This window comes from Paramisgurnus dabryanus, chromosome 3 (genome assembly GCF_030506205.2).
Source record: "Paramisgurnus dabryanus chromosome 3, PD_genome_1.1, whole genome shotgun sequence".
In the NCBI taxonomy this organism is placed as follows: Eukaryota; Metazoa; Chordata; class Actinopteri; order Cypriniformes; family Cobitidae; genus Paramisgurnus; species Paramisgurnus dabryanus.
In genome coordinates, this window is record NC_133339.1 from 11,978,909 (window position 1) to 11,998,098 (window position 19,190).

At 39.6% G+C, this 19,190-nt stretch overlaps 1 protein-coding gene across 1 annotated transcript; it reads right to left on the minus strand.

Annotated features, from left to right (window-relative positions):
• Positions 1-35: 35 nt before the first annotated feature.
• On the minus strand, positions 36-18,575 carry evplb (envoplakin b). Its single transcript, XM_065278245.2, has 22 exons — positions 18,449-18,575; positions 15,204-15,300; positions 14,276-14,430; positions 12,401-12,524; positions 12,054-12,173; positions 11,923-11,961; positions 10,556-10,717; positions 9,245-9,352; positions 7,823-7,918; positions 7,578-7,688; positions 7,343-7,489; positions 7,086-7,240; positions 6,898-6,995; positions 6,489-6,661; positions 5,604-5,782; positions 5,128-5,266; positions 4,809-5,002; positions 4,556-4,706; positions 4,351-4,434; positions 4,170-4,274; positions 3,939-4,031; positions 36-3,778 (listed from the first exon to the last, which is right to left on the minus strand). Exons 1-22 carry the CDS (start codon positions 18,487-18,489, stop codon positions 311-313), a joined length of 6,039 nt encoding a protein of 2,012 aa, XP_065134317.1. The 5' UTR covers positions 18,490-18,575; the 3' UTR covers positions 36-310.
• Positions 18,576-19,190: the final 615 nt, after the last annotated feature.

Here is a 19,190-nt window from a genome sequence, read left to right on the forward strand (position 1 = left end):
AACTAACACCAGAGCACACAGATATAACAGGCAAGTCAGTTTGTATAAGATATGATTTAATTATATTTATTATTACCATTAAGTTCATAAAGCAATTTCACCCAATTTTGTATCATCAAAATCAGAAATATTTAGTGAACTTTAATATAAAGACAAAAAATAATGAACACCCCATTAAATGATATCCATTCACAGCAGAGATTATGTACGTTTGAATATATGGGTATAAAAGAAGACCTACACTGAAAAGTCCCTTACAATTCAACATATAAAGATGTTGTCATCATTGTGATATCAAGAGCTGCTGCCTTTATCTTCTGGAGAATTTGAAGTTGGAGTAAGAAGGAGCATCCGTTTCATCATTAGAGGCGGCTGCGAGCATAGGGAGCCCTGTCATTGGATCCTTCTTGCATCGAGCCATGGCTTCCTTATAGGTGATCTTGTCCTTCTTGATGGGATCGGTCACGTTCTTCACAAAGCTGGATTCATCCTTAAGTTGATTGGCCAATGACGCATCAACCAATTTTGCATCAATCGCATCCTGTAGGCTGACCCGACCTGCTCTGTTAGGGTCTACAAGGCCACCGGTCACCATCTGCGCCTGCATAAACCACACGGCACTTTCATTGGGTATAAAACCCCTGCGGGCTGCCTCTCCAACTGACATTCGCTGCTTTGACACGGGATCTTCAAAACCAGTAAAGGCTTTTTGAGCACTGAGGAGCTTGTGAAGTAGGCCTGTGTCAATAAATCCACGCTCTGCTGCCTTGTGAACAGAGAGCTTGTCCCTCTTGTTCAGGTCCACAATGCCCCCCGTGGCTGCCTGAGCTTCCAGAAGCCTCAATGCCGTATCTGCGTCGATCAATTTGCGCGTCAAGGCGCTTCTTACAGATACGCGGCTATCTGTGGTGAGATCTAGAATTCCAGAAATCGGAAAGTGTTCTTCGGTGCTGGTGTTCACAACTGTGTTCAAGTTGCTGCTGGTGGAATAGGACGTGCGACGTGTTGTAGTGCTGGTGTTGTAGCTAGGGCTTGACGGAGGAAGAGACTGTACAGTTGTTGTCGTTTTACTCGAAACAGGGAAAGACTTTGACTTCGTTTCCCCTGCAACCAGAAGAGCAAACTCTGAAATGGATATTTTACCCTCTTTGTAGCGTTGAACGTCATACTGGGTCAATCGCCCACTCTGCAGGGCTGCCTTAACAGAGTACTGCTTTCCGCTTTTACGATCCTGCAGAATAGTGGTCTCCCCGTCAGTACCACTCGTTGTGATTTCCTCCCAACTGCATTCAAGCTCTTGAAGGTGAATGTACTGATTACGATCGATCAGACCCTCGACAAAGGCATCGTAGGGTGACATGTCTTTTCCAGTCTCTGGGTCGAGAATGGTAATTTTGGTGGAGACATTGGTCTCTCTGGTGTTTGTTTCTGTAGTCTGCATCGTCTTTGCTTCTTTCTGCAAATTCATGATGGTGATTTCCCGTTGGTTGATTCTTTCTTTCTCCTCCAGGATTTCTCTTTCCAGGCGTTGGATCTCTGACTCCAACTTTATGCTTTTTTGCCTAATGATTTGGGTTCTCTCACTCAAGACTTTAGATTGGTGCTGGAAAGTAATGGAGATTTCCTGCTGTTGAGACTCCAGTCTTCTTAACTCCCGAAGAAGATCCTCCTTCTCTCTATTAAGTCTATCCCTTTGTAGAGTTAAGCTGGACTCTTCCTGTGAAATAGTTGTTCTGGTTGTCTGAATTCTAGTTACTTTGGTGTTGATACGCTTTATTTCTTCTTCTTTAAGGCATCTGGCATTAACCACCTGGGCAACTTGTTCTCGGAGACGTTCTCTTTCTGCTTCTACCGTTTGGTCCTTCTCCACTCTGATGATTTCTTTGTGGACAATTTTCTCCACAGATTTCTCTTTGGTCAGGGTCTGTATCCTTATTGTAAGGTTTCGAATATCTTTCTCCATGAGGGTAACTCTGTTGCGTTCATTTTCCATCTCAGTGCGGAGATCAAAGATTAGTTTGTCTACGCTGGGGTCTCTCTCAACTTTCAGAACCTCCTCAATAACAATCTTTTCCTCGATAGGCTTTGGACAATTCTCTAGCTCATAGATTCTAGCCTTGATTTGTCTTAACTCTGTCTCTATAAGGACCTTTTTCTGGTGATCAACAACATCAAGCCTTTTCTGCAGTTCAATGATCAGGGATCTCTGTTGCTGCACATCCAGATCCAGCTGCCTACGAGTCTTGATCAACTCTTCCAAATTCTTGGTTAATCTCTCATGAGTCATAATCTGGGTTGGGTCTGTCTGGAGGCGCACCACTTCGTGGACCACAACCCTTTCCTCTGGTTTCTGTCTCTCCAGCACGATGTACTTGCTTTGTAGCTCAAACACATATTCCTCCACCGATTTACGCAGCTGAATTTCATCCCGCAATTCTCTTCTGAACCGTTCAGCTTCCTTCTCCAGAAGTGGATCATTTTCATACTTTATAAGTTCTTTGGTCACAACTTTTGTCTCTACCTTTGACCTTTCAGCCTTCCATTCATCCCTATCCCTGCGCAAACGAGTGATCCGACTCGAAATTGTCTCATAGTTGGTTCGCAAAATTTTAAGTTGTTCATTCAGCCTCTTGATTTCCTTGACAACCTCGGGGCTCCTCTCTTCTTTGACAATCTCTTGAGTAACCTCTTTCAGCTCAACCCTGGGCTTTTCAGAGCGCAGAGTCTTGAGATCCACCATAATCAAGTTGATCTCATTCTCTATGCTAGTACGGCTTCTGCTTATTTCATTAAGCTCATTTCTTAGACGTCTTAGTTCCATCTCGGTCTCAGGATCAATTCTGAAGCTTTCATGGACAATCTCCTTCATCTCTACTCTTTGCTTTATCGTCTCCACTTTGCTGAATTGGAGCTGAAGGCTGGAGAATTCTTTCATTATAACAGTGGTCTCTTGAATGAGTTCTTCCAAGCTCACACGGAGACTCCTGGCTTCTCTTAGGAGCTCTTCATCCTGCTCAACTTTCTTCACCTCCTTGATGACAGTTTTAGGCTGAATGGTAGGGATAATCCTTTCCAAATTATTGATCTGACTCCTAACCTGAAAAATTTGATCATTCAGGGTCTTGCACCTTATATTCTCATCTGAAATCTCATTCTTAAAGGTTAATACAGCCTTAAGCATTTCCGGGTCTTTTTCCAGCCTCACAACTTCCTTCATTACAACCTTTTCTCTCATCAAAGGTCTCTTTTGCTCCAGGACTGTGACCTCGGTTCTAATGTGCACAGATTCACTCTCCAGCACACGAATTTCCTCCTTTAGTTTGAGTATCATCTCTCTGATCCTAGCTGCTTCTACATCCAGTTTGGGGTCACGTTCAATCTCCGTAACAACCTTTTGGACTAGTTTGGGCTTTATTTCAACCACCTCATGTTCACGGCTGACAATTTTCCTGTTCACAATCTCGATTTCTGAGTGAAATGCAGAGCGCCTACTGATCTCTTCATTGATCTTCCTTCTAAGTGCTTCAATTTCAAGCTCCAGCTTCGGATCACGGTAGTAATGCACAGTTTCCTTTTCCTCCACTCGCTCTACACCTCTCCGACTTTTGAGGGAAATCATCCGTTTGCTGAAGGATTTGAGATCATTCTCAGCATGAGCACGGCGAGCGATCTCTTCAGAAAGTTCTCGCTTCAGGCTGTCAACTTCATCTATGTCTCTTTGGTTACTCTGCAGCTGTAGTTGCTGCTTCACCACCACCTGGCTCACAATTTCATCATTCTGTTCAAATGGAAACAAGCAAAAGATATGATGGTGTGTAGCATATATATAAGAATTTATGATAAGTGTGAAAGACTGCTGCAGCATTGCTAATTCTACAATATTTCTGTAAGTTTAGTTCACAATTTATTTAATATGCTCAATTTAATTTTTGTTTTACCTTATTGACGAGATCTTTGGCCAAGACCACTTGATTCAGAAGTTGATTTTGTTCTGCAGACACTTCAGAATAAAGGTTTACAACATCTCTTTCCTGAAAAGTAAATAGTTACATAAATATTCTGACATCCACTTATATATTTAATATACTTATACTTAATTACAAACATTTTGGTTCAGAAAAAAGTTTATTTTATTTGAATTAGCTTAACATAATCTGATTTCCACCTACCTTCTTCTGCACAGATTCTGCCAGGGTGATGAATTCGGCTCCATTTGCATCTAAGTTGGGTTTTCCCAGTGTGCTGCGGTATCTGTTTGCATTTACCTCATATTCCTGCAAACAGAAACAACTTAGCATTTCCATTCACCCTAAAACTAATAGGCTGTGTTACGTTTGTAGGGTTACATACATTAAATATCTTCTGCAGTTCGTCAGAAAGTTTTACAACCCGGTTAACTTCATCTGTCTTTCTCTTGAGGTCTTCAACTGCTCTCTGCAAGCGAATGGCAAACAAAAGAGACTGCTTTACTAACACTGTAACCCACCGAAACATTTAAGGTAAGGTCAGCATCAATCATTCTGAAAATTCTGATTGTAAAACACATCATACTGACCGTCTGAGATTTTAGCTTGGTGTGAATCTGTGAGACGCTTTCGCCAGGCCGAATCTTGTTGTTGGGCATATTGATCAGGAAAGCATTGAGCGAGTGAACAGCACCCTCAAACTCCTGATCCTTATTGGCTGCTTCATTCAACAGAGCCGTCCTGTAGAGCACAAGGTCACACGGTAAAATTTTTTAGATATTTATGCTGCATTGTCAGAAAATCAATTGCGAGTGAACTAAGACTAAGAATAGAGTCTCTGACCTCAGCTGTAGTTGACTGGTGATAGTGGCGTATCGATTCCTCAGGCGTTTGACCTCTGACTCCTGATGGCGGATATCAGGGCAGTATTCCTGGAAGCTCTTCTGTAGAGAACTGCAGGCTTGCTCTGTCACTTCTAACTCACGGTTCAGCTGTTGAATATCATCTTGTCTGGAGGCGACATCCTTACTCATGTCCTGAAGAGAAGACAATGACAGACATCCAGAAATATCATTGCTGTGCTCTGATTTACATTTACATATGTGTTATATCATGCATAACCATTTCTTATATTTTTTGCACTCTGTGTAAAACACTTTACCTTGAGTTTTTTGGAGTGACTGTTGAGGTTATTGGGCTCATCAACAATTACAGCATCAACAGAGAGTTTGTCCTCAAACCCTGTGACCATGTTGTCCACCTTCTTGGTCTGTTTCTCCAGAAACATGGCTGCTGTTGTCCTGGGAAAAGACAAAAATACATTTAATATCTGCAATTAAAATCATTAATATACACAGTACACAAATACAATGAACCTTACAGTGAAAATATATCTCTCTATTACACTGTAACTGCTTTAAAGTGGTCAAATCTTTGATGATGCTAAACCGTGCAATTGCTGCTGGTGCTAGTTCAAATCTTCAGTATATCACTGTGATGCGCCATCATGCCATTGGCACGGCATAGTTTAATCATGGCAATACCATAATATGCATTTATGAAAATTGGCTTTAGACACTTTTAAACCATACAGATGTTTATAAAACCTTACTGCATGGATTTGTGTGTTATTCTTACTTCTTATTGTAGAGATCACAGAGGGCTGTGAGGTCATCGATCTTGTTGTTGGCTTCAGTGAGTTTTTGAAGCTGTGTAGAAGCGTTGGGTCCCAGGGGCTTCTGGGATAGCAGGGGCTGCATGTCTCTCTGAATGGAGGATTTCTCTGCCTCCAGGTTTCTCAGAATCACAACAAACTTCTGAAAAGTGGAAATCAAACAAAACCGTTTCTAACATGTTTGCAAACACAGGGTCCAGGGCATGGATTAGTTAGGGTAACCATACGTGCCATTCTTCCCGGACATTTCGGGGCGTCTTCCGGAAGTCATATTTTTCGATCGCATACGTTATAGAGAATTATTATTATTATCATTACAGAAAAGCAACCTTTATATTTTGAGGTAAGAATGAAACTACGATTGTATGTCTTATGTGTTTTTTTTTTTTTTTAATGGCGTATGCGGTATCCTGGACAGGACGCGTCTGGGAAGAATGGCACATATTGTCACCCTAGATGTCACCCTAGATTCGTTTTTGATAAGTAGATGAGCTTTCTGGAGCTTTAAAAATGGGACACTGTTCAATACCATTATAAAGCTGAAAAGACTCAGGATATTATTTAATATAACTCTGACTGTATTTGATTGAAAGAAGAAAGTCATTTTCATCCAGGATGGCCTAAGGGTGAGTTTTTGGGTGAACTATTATTTTCATTTCCAAAGTTTACCTCAACAATAAATAACTTTTAAAGTACAAATGATACACATAAACTATTTGGGCTTCAGTATTAGAAATATTAAAGCCACATTTATCCCACTACATTTAGCAACATTAACCCCATGGTAAACTAAAGATATAACTAAACTAACTGTCTCGACTATCTTTCACAATGGTGTCTTTCCTTACCTCATGATCTTTGATTCTGGCAGACAGATCTCCAACAGGGTCAGACCGGTCCAAAGGACGTCTCATTCGGTTCTGCAAGTCTTTCTCGAGCTTCAGCAGATCTCCATTAATTCGATCAAGCTCACTGTTTGTGGCATCAGATTTTAAATCTACAGGAGCCTTTGATTGAGAGGCTGCAGAGAAAATGATCACATATATATGATCAGATCAAGAGAAATCCAAACGGACGCCATTACTATTTAAATAAATGTTATTGAACTCACATGATTCAAAAAATGTTTTCATTATCTTTTCTTAAAATGTTAAACACATGCATGTGAATTACAAACATCACGTATGATACTATATGATATCATATGACCAAGTTTTGCTTGCTTTTATGATTTGAACTTCAGAAAAAGGCACACACTTGTTTTAACAGGCCTCACAACTTCCACATTTGACGTCTTCACTTGAGACTGCAGAGTAGATCTCGTCTTCTTGAGATCAGAGAAATCCCTGCTCAGACTGAACACAAGCACATGATCATTACAGCGGTCATTGATTGGCATCTCACATTTGAAACAGGAAGTAGCTGGGCGGGTCTCAAGGTCGTACCTGTCCACCGTGTCGATGGCAGCCGGATCAGGTGGAGGGATGAGAAAACAGACTCCTGGCATGGTCTTGGTCCTTCCGGTGCTGGTTTTCACCTCCCAGTTTTCCTCTCTGGGATCAGAGGCCAGTGTGAACTTGTCGCCTCTTTTCACAGAGTCCTGTAGGGGGCAGCAGAGAGACGTGAGGATCAACACAAAGGCATTCTGGACACAGATGTATTATTGACATTTTTGAGTGCAGTGTGTATAGGTGTGTCTTACCTTCTCTGTATTCCAGTCACACAGGGAAATAACATTAACAGGTTTATTGGTTGTATTTCGTCTCAGGTGTATAGGAGCCAGGGTGCTACAGGACTCTCTCAGGTCAGTAAGTCTCCGATCATTTCTGGCGATGGCTCTCTCTTCACCCTGAACACACAATTTCATTTCAACATTAATACTCCACTCAAGAAACTAGGCTATTATTTATGTGTATATGATATGTGTGCGTGTGTACCTCCAGTTGTAGTAATATCTCAGTGTTACTCATGTTTCTCAGTACTGATGGTTCTGTAGTGGATTTGATTCTCTTCAGAGACTCATTGAACGTCTCCACATCCAGTTGATACTGACATCAAAAACATACAAATATTTAAACTCACATTACACTACTCTATCGACAAATATACAGACAGTGTTAATGGGCTTTTCTAGTATGCTTAAGTTAAAGTAGGCTATATTACTAATCGTGCGTTCACTCACCTTTTTGTATTTTTCAACATTCTCCAGGTGTGTGTCCTGACACAAGCACAGATTCATGAAACGCTGCCACTCATCATTGATGTTTTCAGCACAGGACTGAAATGAATGAATGAATGCATGAATGAGTGAACAAACAAATAAATAAGTACATTAATGAGTAAATTAATTAATAAATGAGCAAAAGAGTAATGAATAAATTGGAGAATATGTGATGAATGAGAACAAGAGTAAGTGAGAGAGACTTAGCAAGTGAGTGAAAGTTTAATTGAACTTTTCAATTAAAAGTTCTTTAAATTGAAAATTGAGAGAGAGAGAGAGAGAGAGAGAGAGAGAGAGAGAGAGAGAGAGATCAAATGATAAAACGATGAATGAGTGAGCAAGTATGCAATGAATGAATGACTGTGCATTCACACAGGGTGTAAGCGTTAACGCTTCACATTCACTTTTAATGGGTGACGTCATGCGTTGCCGAACTGAATTGTGGATCCATCGGTGCCGTGGCACTGCCGTTGCTTGCGGTAGAAGTTTCTCATTTCTCAACTTTTCAAGCGGCAACGACTGCATCATCCAATCAGATCGTCTTATGCAAATAACCTAGGCAGAGCCAGCCAATTATGTTTATGGAAGACCGGAGCATGTGTTGCAGCCACGGTGATTGGCTGTTTGCCAGGCTTCAGACAAGCCTTCCGTCAAGCGTTAACGCTTTCGCCTCGTGTGAATGCACCGTGAGTGAGCGAGAGAGTGAGTGAGAGAGAGAGTGAGTGAGTGAATGAGTGAGAGAGCTAGCAAAAAAGATAGAGTAAGCAAGGAACTCATTATCTCTGTTAAAGTGAGTGAGAGAGAGAGAGTGAGCAAGTCAAAAAGTGAGTGAGTGAGTGAGTGAGTGAGTGAGTGAGTGAGTGAGTGAGCAAGTCAAAAAGTGAGTGAGTGAGAGAGCTAGCAAGAAAGATAGAGTAAGCAAGGAACTCATTATCTCTGTTTAAGTGAGTGTGAGAGAGAGAGAGAGAGTGAGCAAGTCTAAAAGTGAGTGAGTGAGAGAGAGAGAGATAGAGAGAGAGAGAGAGGGAGAGGGAGAAAGAAAGAGAGTGAGCAAGTCAAAAAGTGAGTGAGTGAGAGAGAGGGAGAAAGAAAGAGAGTGAGTAAGTCTAAGTGAGTGAGTGAGTGAATAAAAGAGTAATTGAGCGAGCAAGTCAGTCAGTGAGAGAGCTAGCAAGAAAGATAGAGTGAGCAAGGAACTCATTATCTCTGTTTAAGTGAGCGAGAGAGAGTGAGTAAGCAAAAAAGTTAGGGAATGAGTGAGTGACCAAGGGACAGAGAGCGAGCAAATGATGAAATGATGAATGAATGAGCAAGCATGCATTGAATGAGTGTGCAAACGAATAAGCAATGAGTGAGTGAGTGAGTGAGTGAGTGAGTGAATACCCCAATAGCAGCTGATCCGGGGTGATCATTCTTAACGAGAGTCTGAGCCTCCTGAAGGATTTTGTCCACCTCCCTTTCATGGCTCAACAGTCCGTTGTTCTTAAATCTCTGCACACAGAGCACACATTATTAATAAACACTAAACAACATTTATCTCATTATCAATATATAAAATACACAATCAAATATCTGATAACACCTTGATTTTACTCAAATTCTGCCTTAAACTAAAACTGGGGTTATTTAGAGAAGTAACAAATTGAAAGTGATGTGATGCTACTGATTTTAATTTTTGCTATTGATAGTTTTCATGTGATGTCACACACTTAGGGGAAAGCCCCGCTGGAGGTCAAGAGAGCACTATCTGCTGTCGTCTGCAGATTAAGAAGTATGTGATAAATATAATCATGGTGGCAATGTAAGGCAAGGAATTTTCCACAAAATATGAATCCGGTGGCTTTCCGGTGGAGTCATGTGATCTATTAACTATAATTTATAATCAGCTCTCTGATAACAGATACAGTAAAGATGGTCACCCACCGGGGAGTAGTTCTGCGTCACATTGCGCCATGTATCTTAAAATCGAACACATTATTTTCTATGAATGTACACACACCGCCGGCGCCTGTCCACACTGGACGAGACTGTCCTCCAAAAAATTACAACCTCATAAGTCGTTTGTGGAAGCACCTTATTACAACGTAAACCGACATATTAAGGCATAAGTGTCCTCTAGCGGCAGTAGCTTATACAACCTGTTGTTACGTTTTAAGTTTTTTGCCTTATACATCAGATTAGACATTTAATTTTATGAATTTGTAAATGTAGAAACAGTTTCATAAACATTAATGGTTTTAAAGATATTTTGGAGCATCTAACCCCACCCTCACCCTTACCCTAAACCCAACCACATAAAACACAACACGCAAGTAGGTATTGCATAAAACAGTATAAAAGTTTTAGAAAGCATTCATGTTGCAAACCTTGCGAACTGAAGCCATAAGATTACTTTATATGAAGATCTCATTCAAACGTAAACCAGCATGACGTTGTTGGTCACAAGAGCCAATAGCGCTACACATTTTTAGCTGACGTAATGATGCAATCGGTCAGGAGACACACGAAAGCCAATGCCTTTACACAATCATAGATGACGTAGCATCGCTGCTTCTGACGGCAGTATTTGATACCTGCAAGTTGTCCTATACGCGACACAGCGCTGCGCTTCCTACCCGGTTTGCGACCTCCTTAAGAGTGTATGATATTTGTTTGTGTCACATTGATACAAATTCTGATCTGTCTTTCTCTCACCTCATACTCCGTGCGCACTTCAGCGCTGTCAATCATCCGATCGCTCCAGTCTCTCCTCATGATCTTCTTCTCTTGCTCAGTAAGAAAGAGCGTCTCTTTATTACAGCGCTGCATGAAGTCATAGAGCGATGAGAGATTCTGACTGCGCTTCTGAGACGCTTCCTACAAACAGAAAACAAACACAAGAGTCTCATTGAAGTTAGTGATGGTCAACCCGGATCTTTTTAAGGATTCGGGTTATTCTGAGTCACTCACTAATATGATCCGGGTTGTGCGAGTCACTCGAGTCACTTGAGTCACTTCCAATTCCAATCGCTAAATCATACTAATGCCAACCAAGCAACTCAGATCACGCATGCAGCTACGAGTCTACGACTCCTCTGCTCGCAAAAAACGGCTGGGGAACTCGTAAAAAACATGCATGTCCGTGGTAACATTATCAATAACATAATTGTAAAAGTTCTTTGTGTTTAGTTTCATTTCATAATGACAAAAATCAACACCACGTTTAGAAGATGTCAGGCTTTGTTGACTTGGATGTGAGAGGAATGTGTCCTGTTTCAGATTGACTTAAAAGATCCACGATAGGTTTCGGTTAATGCAGCCACACAGTCACTCATCCACGCAAGAACATGATCTTGTGATTGAGTCCCAGACAGAGACGCCCGCTCCTGCACGGGTCCTGTGAGTGAACCACTCGCGTCACTCTGAGTGACTCAGTCAACAAGAGGAGCTGTGTATGATCTTTCCAGCAGCACTGCTGCAGCAGTCCTCGGATTTAAAATGTTTAAACATTTGCAGCTTCTACCCAAAACATTGTGCCAGTCAAATATTGCAACAGATTAGCCTACATGAGTCAGTGGGTTAATAACACGAGCAAGGCTCATTTTTCCTAGTCCAGGATTCAAGCTCTATGAGTTGAGTCACTCTCTGTGTGAATCCCCGAGCCGCCGACCAACTCATTGTCGCGCGCACGCATCCCTTTGTACTCGGACTCGGAGCTGCAGGAAATTACGATCCGGAATAGCAGCTTTTTGCTCACTCGGTACCCCCAGTTGACATTTGGAGATGTAAATTAACTTGTTGTTGCAAGTTATAGAACCTATGGCAGCTTATGTAGAGTTATTTGTTGTAATTCTGTTGTAAACAGAGCTTTGTGTATTATACAATTTCTCATTCTTAATGCAAAATCTGAGAGGACTCAACTGACTCGGGTTAATGGTCACTAGGACTCATGGTTCTCGAGTCATTTTAGGGATCGGGTTAAATGATCCGAGTTTCGAGTGACTCGCTCATCACTAATTGAAGTTGTGCAGATATAATCTTTCACAGACCATAGAAGTTAATGAGATGTAAGGAGACATTACCTGCAGACCTGCATACTGCTTTTGAAGGGCAGATGGATTCTGTTGTTGAGAGAAACATCAGGGGAAATCAGTCAGCATCAATATGTTTGTTATTAAATGTTTTAATGCAGTTTATAAAGTTGATCACTGACATCACTGGACTTCAGGGCTGTGCGATATGCCTCAATCTCCTTATGCAGAATATTATGGGCTGCGATCTGTTTCTCTACATCAGAGAGATTCGGACCGTAACGCTCTCCAGCAATCGATTTCTGAAAACACACAAACATCACAAATCATCAACACAACCTTACTGAAATAAACTTACGTCAATGTCACTTTAGTTTCAGCAGAAATAGGTACTTTGAAAGCACCAGAACATGATGATTTTTCAAAGAACAAGAGAAGAACATATATTTTACAGACGTTGTGCATGATGTACTTTATGTTTTGGCAATAACGTTTTGTTGACTGTGATGACAGTTGGATTAGATCTTACCTGTTTTTCAGACAGAAGTTTGCTAAAGTCCACACCAGGAGATAAAGAGAGCTCATGAAGCTGCCCATAAAGATCTCTATATATCTCACAGGATTTAGTCCAACGATCATGAAGATTTCTCACACTAGAGAAGAGATTTCAAAGGGTTTGAGAATGACCTCAGGCATTGTTATAGTTGATTCTTAAATGAAATGTCTGGCTTATATTGAAAAACAAATCAAAACGGTTTAATATCTCAATTGTTTCTCCTACAGACAGTGATGACACTAAATAGGGAGCAAATGTAAGACTGAGATTTTTTCAGATGTTTCTCTACTGTACTTTGAGAAGAAATCTCATTCTCATATATCTCATTGTCTTATCTCATTGAGTGCGTTTGCATGCAGTCTTACGTCGATTATAAACTGATAACGTGGTGGTCATGTAAATGCCCGGATAAAAATATGGAAAGCCAATAAATGGTGTAAGCAAAAATCGATCGTCACGGGTTTTTTTTTTTGCTCATTACCCCAATTTTGCGTTGGATGTAAACACCATTATCGGCTTTCTCGCAGTTTTGTTCATGTGCGCATGTCTCTGAGTGTGAAAGATAATCGTCACACGTAAAAGTAAGCGAAAAGTAATGCATAAAAGTCTGAGCTCGACTCAAGCAGTTGGCAGAGAAACTGCAAAAATAAAAGCTCAGGTTACATTTTTAGGTTCTGCCGACATGAGAAGAGATACAGCAGTATAGCTTTAGACAGATTTACCATCTGCTTTTTGAACAACTATTATGCACTACAGGTGGTGACATCGCTGTCTGCAAGAAAACGGACAAGTCTCCAAATGCCATGTAAACGCAATTATCTGCATTGCCAGGTTATTCATTTGCATGTAAACAGATAAAACAGGTTTCTACATCAGATGTTCTCAAATCTGGCCCTCAAGATCCACTTTCCTGCAGAGTTTAGCTCCAGCCCTGATCAAACACACCTGAGCAAGGTAATCAAGTTCTTCAGGAATGCCGGAAAATTGCAAGCAGGTGAGTTTGATCAGGGTTAGAGCTTAACTCTGCAGGAAAGTGGATCTCGACGGGCCAGAGTTGAGAACCTCTGTTCTACATTAAGCAGATTTTTGATAGTTATCCACTTATTCTGCACATGTAAACGCACGCATTGTCTTATCTCATTTTCATATCTTATGTCTCATTTTCATATCTCATGTCTCATTCTCATGTCTCATATCTCATGTCTCATATCTCATGTCTCATATATCATGTCTCATACATCATGTCTCATACATCATGTCTCATACATCATGTCTCATGTCTCATTCTCATATCTCATGTCTCATTCTCATGTCTCATATCTCATGTCTCATATCTCATGTCTCATATATCATGTCTCATACATCATGTCTCATACATCATATCTCATGTCTCATATCTCATGTCTCATATATCATGTCTCATACATCATGTCTCATACATCATGTCTCATTCTCATATCTCATATCTCATGTCTCATTCTCATATTTCATTCTCATATATCATGTCTCATACATCATGTCTCATACATCATATATCATGTCTCATTCTCATATCTCATGTCTCATTCTCATGTCTCATATCTCATGTCTCATATATCATGTCTCATACATCATGTCTCATACATCATGTCTCATACATCATATCTCATGTCTCATATCTCATGTCTCATATATCATGTCTCATACATCATGTCTCATTCTCATATCTCATATCTCATGTCTCATTCTCATATTTCATTCTCATATCTCATGTCTCATATCTCATGTCTCATTCTCATTCTCATATCTCATTTTCATATCTCATAAGAAAACTGTCCTGAGATTTGATCAGGATGTGATGTCACTCACTCTAGCTCGATCTCATTGGCCTGTGGGTGCTTGAGTCTCTTGGCTTTGTCTACATCCAGGAAGAGATCCTTCAATAAACCCTCTGCTTCACCCAGATTGTCGGCGGAAGTACGCTGATTTTTGAATGCATAGTTTTTCCGCTCATTTACTTTGTCCTAAATGAAGAAATACAGAGAGGTTTAAGTTTAAACACCTTATTGTTTGTTTGATCTTACTTTCTATTTAAAGACAAAAGAAATCACTAGTTCAAACAAAGTCTTCTTCTATATGCTCTATATACTATTTAATTATTACAGTAAAATAAACCTTAATGTCTATAGGGGACATTTCAAAGATCTCTCTGTCTGTCTGAATGTCCATGGGCCAGTTTCCCTTCTCCTAGTCCCAGACTAAAATGCATGTTTGATCTGCCTTACTTTAAAAACATCTTGCACTGACGTATCCTGACATATATCAGCACCATTGTTTTGTCTCATGATGCACACCAGTATTGTCTTATGTAAGGTTTGTTTGTAAAAACTACTTAAATGTCCTAATATAACTAAAGGGATAGTCCTGGATTAATCTAAACCCTGTCCAGGAAACCGCCCCAATGTGTCAGCACGAAACTACCTGTATTGTACTGCCTAGGAAGGGCTCTTAATAGTACATATCTTTATTTACTGTATTAATCTGAGTTATCTCTAAAATAAAGGTGCTTGAAAGGATATTCATAGCGATGCCATAGAAGAACCATTTTTGGTTAAGTCAAGAATCATTTCTTTTTACCTTTTTATAATCGTAAACAGAAAAGTTGTTCAGATGTTTAAGGTTCAGCCCAAAATAGTTATTCTATGAAATTTTAAAGCACCTTTATTTTTAAAAGTGCATAATAAGTTTTTACTAAAAACACCACAGGTAGGTGTTTGTGTGTGTGTGCTTCTCATGCCTCATTGAGCAGTTTCTCGGCCTGCAGGATGTTCTTCTCCACCTGATCTGCGTTTTGCTGTAAGCGAGTGATTATGGACAGCATGTCAGCCTGTGACCTGAACAAAAAACAACAATCGGTTATTTCATAAACTCTATATTCCACTTTATGTTATATACAATGCACTGATAGTATGCACGCAAGATCCTTTAAATGCACAATCATCTACTAGGCTTTTCCACATTGCTCTGTGAAAGTGATGTAAATGCTTTCAACATGTCACCCAACATCACATTAACACCATATAAGACCAGACTGTATTCCTTTATAACGCAGAAGTCTGGCTACGTGCCATCATCACACAACAACAGGCCGAACAAGAAATTCATAGCTCGGAAAATCCTTCTGAACTTTGTGTGGCAATATAAAGGGCAAAACCCGCCTGCATCTGCATTCCACACACGCCAATCACTCAACTTTCCCTGGAACATTTACATCTCGCTTTCTATCTAATTTTCTTTTCTGTCTGTTCATTGTTCGGACATTCCAGCAGGGGTTACGCAAGCGGGCGCGCCCTTCTGAATGATACAGGTGTAAAGGAGTGTCTTAAGGAATGCCGAGGCTGGAACTCTCGGAATTCTGCCTCTTGTCTCTCAGTATCCCCACACAGCAGGAAGAGATTCCTGTTCGCTCAGACTTCGGTAGCTTTAACCGTCACACCCTGGAGGTGTGGCAGGATCACTCTTTATACACAAACAACAAAAGCACTTGCTTCCATTAATGTCTCGCTCGACCGTCTGAGTATCTGAAGGTCAGCTGTCATTGCTTTTGTAGGTTATCGTGCATTGAGCAGAGATGGGCCAGTGATGTTATCTCAATGCACAAGCACGGGTAGCGGCGAGCGTGCAGGCATTTGCATGCTTGGATGTGTGATACAGAGCGATCTCAAACTGAATTGATGTATGTTTGTTAGTTTCAAGTGTGACTCACAGAGATGTGTGTGGAACCGGATACAGAGAAACCCTCATACATACATACACACACCCCTTTGACCTGATCAGCTGGATTGACATTATTTCACAATAATAGACGTGACTCATGTGCACCTCAAGACACACAATGTGAAATCAGGAAAAACACAAATAACACACTGACTAAACTTGATGAGTATTTTTGTAAAATCTGTAGTGTTTCTCTTTTGATCAGACCTCTAATGTATTTTTTTCTGTAAAGTAAGGTTGTATTTGTTAACATTTGTAAATGCATTAGGTAACATGAACTATTAATGAGCAATATAGTTTAATAATTGTATTGCATCAGCTAATATTAACAAAGATTCATCAATGCTAAATGTATTAATCTTTGTTAAAGGTGCAGTGTGTAATTTTTAGAAGGATCTCTTGACAGAAATGCTAAATAATATACAAAACTATATTATCAGGGGTGTATAAAGACCTTTTTATAATGAACTGTTATGTTTTTATTACCTTAGAATGAGACGTTTTATCTACATACACCGAGGGTCCCCTTACATGGAAGTCGCCATTTTGTGCCGCCATGTTTCTACAGAAGCCCTTAATGGACAAACGTTTTTTTACTTAGTTGTCTCTGACGTTTACATGTTTTTCCAGTGGCGGATACCATAGCCTCTCTATGCGTTTTAAAAGGATGGGTGAGCAGTGGACTGAGTCATTGTTTGCAATTCGCAACCTCACCACTGGATGGCGCTAAAATTTACACACTGCACCTTTAATATTAGTTAATGCAATACAATTTAAGGTTAGTTCATTGTGCATTAACTTATGTCAACAGTTTAAAAAAAAAATTATTTAAAAAATGTATTAGTACAAACGTTTTAAAAGGTGTCATCATAGGTCCTAATATGTGCCATTTAGGTACAGATATATACATTTGAGGTACCAGTATGTATCCCAAAAATATAAACCTTTTAAAATAAAAAAGGGTACAAGAAAAAATGAACAAAATGTACTCATTTTTATTCTGTTTAACATATTTAAAACTTTTTTATTAAACGTTTTTATTAAAATCACATTTCATTTCCTTAATTGTTATTTTAAATTCTCATTTATCTTTGTTTTTATTGTGATTTTATCATGTGCCTCTTATTTTTAAATTTGTTCTTTTCTCTTTTATATATTGTTTTCTCATTTTTATTTAAAGCACTTTGAATAACCAAATAAACTTGCCTTCCCTACAAGAAGGTACAAAAATTGTCATCTTTTCAAAAAGCCCACTTTTGTACGTTCTTGTACTTTTTTCTGGAAGCATAAATGCAGAAACTCACATGAATGAAGATTAATAAATGCTGTAGATGTATTGTTCAGTGTTAACTAACGCATACACTAATGACAAAATTATATGAATGTATATTTCAGGTCCTGCTGACAGGTCACCATATCACTTATTATTTCTCCAGTTCAGAAACACTGTCCTGCGGTATAACCGATTCACTTTTAACGTTGCAAATATTCAACATAGTTTCTCAATTAATATGCATGTCTAAAATTATCATATTTTTTCATTTAAGGACAGTAAAATGTGCAATTTGCAATACATTTCCAATATTCCCAATATATTCCCAATTTGTCTTTCTCTAAAGCAATGAAACATTGTAAAAAGCGCTCTACATATAAATGTAAGATGAACTGAATAACTATAACAGTATAATTACGAAACCATGTTACAAATCAACTGTCTGTCGTGTCACTGAAAAAGTATTGTCTATTGTGCTCTGTTTATCCGTATAAGTGTAGTGTACTTAAATTACACAACATCATTTGAAGGCCACACCACACAATATGCTGTTAAACTGTCAAACCGGTCAATATAATAAAACTTCTTTTACTATCAGCGACTTTATACAATAATTTCAAATCAATATACGTCCATGAACCCCTCAGTATCTGCGTAATCACCGGGTAAAACCACCCATGTGTGTGTCAGATATAGCCCTGCCCGGCCGTAAAGATAAATCACATCAGGCACTCAACATTATCACACATACATAAATCAAAACTTATTTCAGCTTGAAACCAATTTAAGAAACCTATCATTCACTCGGAGCACACCTCTTCATTCGCGTTACGTAATTTAAATTAATAATTACCCATAAGGCTTTAGCTACAGGCAAGTGCTGAAGGTAAACATCGGAGGGAAGTCAACAGAAACTGTATGAATAGATTCATTAGGAAAGTGAAGAAGACAAACGGTGACACGATGACATGCAGAAGTTATAATAAACTCACAATGAGGTCTTCGCAGGGCTCTGCTCCTTTTTCTTTAACATCCTGAGACTGTCTGCGGTCCGACTGTCTCTGCGTTTGCTGTCGAGGTCTCTCTTCTGTCCTCTGTTATGGAGTTGTCACCTGTGGTAGCCCCGCCCACTGAAACAGGTGTGTCACATTCATTTAACACAGGACGACTGGCCATACCAGTTTACTCTCTCTCTCCCACTCTCAATACGTCTTTCAATACCTTTCTGTCAGACAATAACCATTATGGCAAAAAATTGATGTGCAAAGTCCAAACAGGCCCATATTACAGTCATTACCATGATATAAACATTAACATTGTCAATAAAACAAAAGCACTGATCAAATCGACAAAACTCCTCCTTGTGTTGATTTAAGATGAGCCCTATGAAAATAAGACTGATCTATCTTATCTCATATAAATATATAACGCATAAATATGAATTAACAAATCTACTTAATGCATTTTCATCCTATCCATTCATAAATAATGAATGCAAACTGTAGATACAATAAAGATTCAGTCACAGCTGCTGTGTCAAATATGACTCACAGTGAGCTTAAATGCACGAGACTCATAATCTGTCATGCAGGTTTGTGTGGTGGACAGGAATGTTGCGTTTCCAGTCACATACATTGACTCTCCGGTCTCTCTCTCTCTCTCTCTCTCTCTCTTATGAGGTATCTCATAACTAACAATATGCTTACTGTCTGTAATTAGACCATTTATATGTCA

Bases quoted from the DNA above. Each gene is read 5' to 3' on its own strand.
- evplb (XM_065278245.2), bottom strand. From the start codon at position 18,489: ATGTTAAAGAAAAAGGAGCAGAGCCCTGCGAAGACCTCATT. The intron at 12,525-14,275 runs GTGAGTGACATC...TCTCTTCTCTAG, and splicing joins GCCAATGAGATCGAGCTAGA to TGTGAGAAATCTTCATGATC. The intron at 7,919-9,244 runs GTATTCACTCAC...CATTCATTTCAG, and splicing joins CCGGATCAGCTGCTATTGGG to TCCTGTGCTGAAAACATCAA.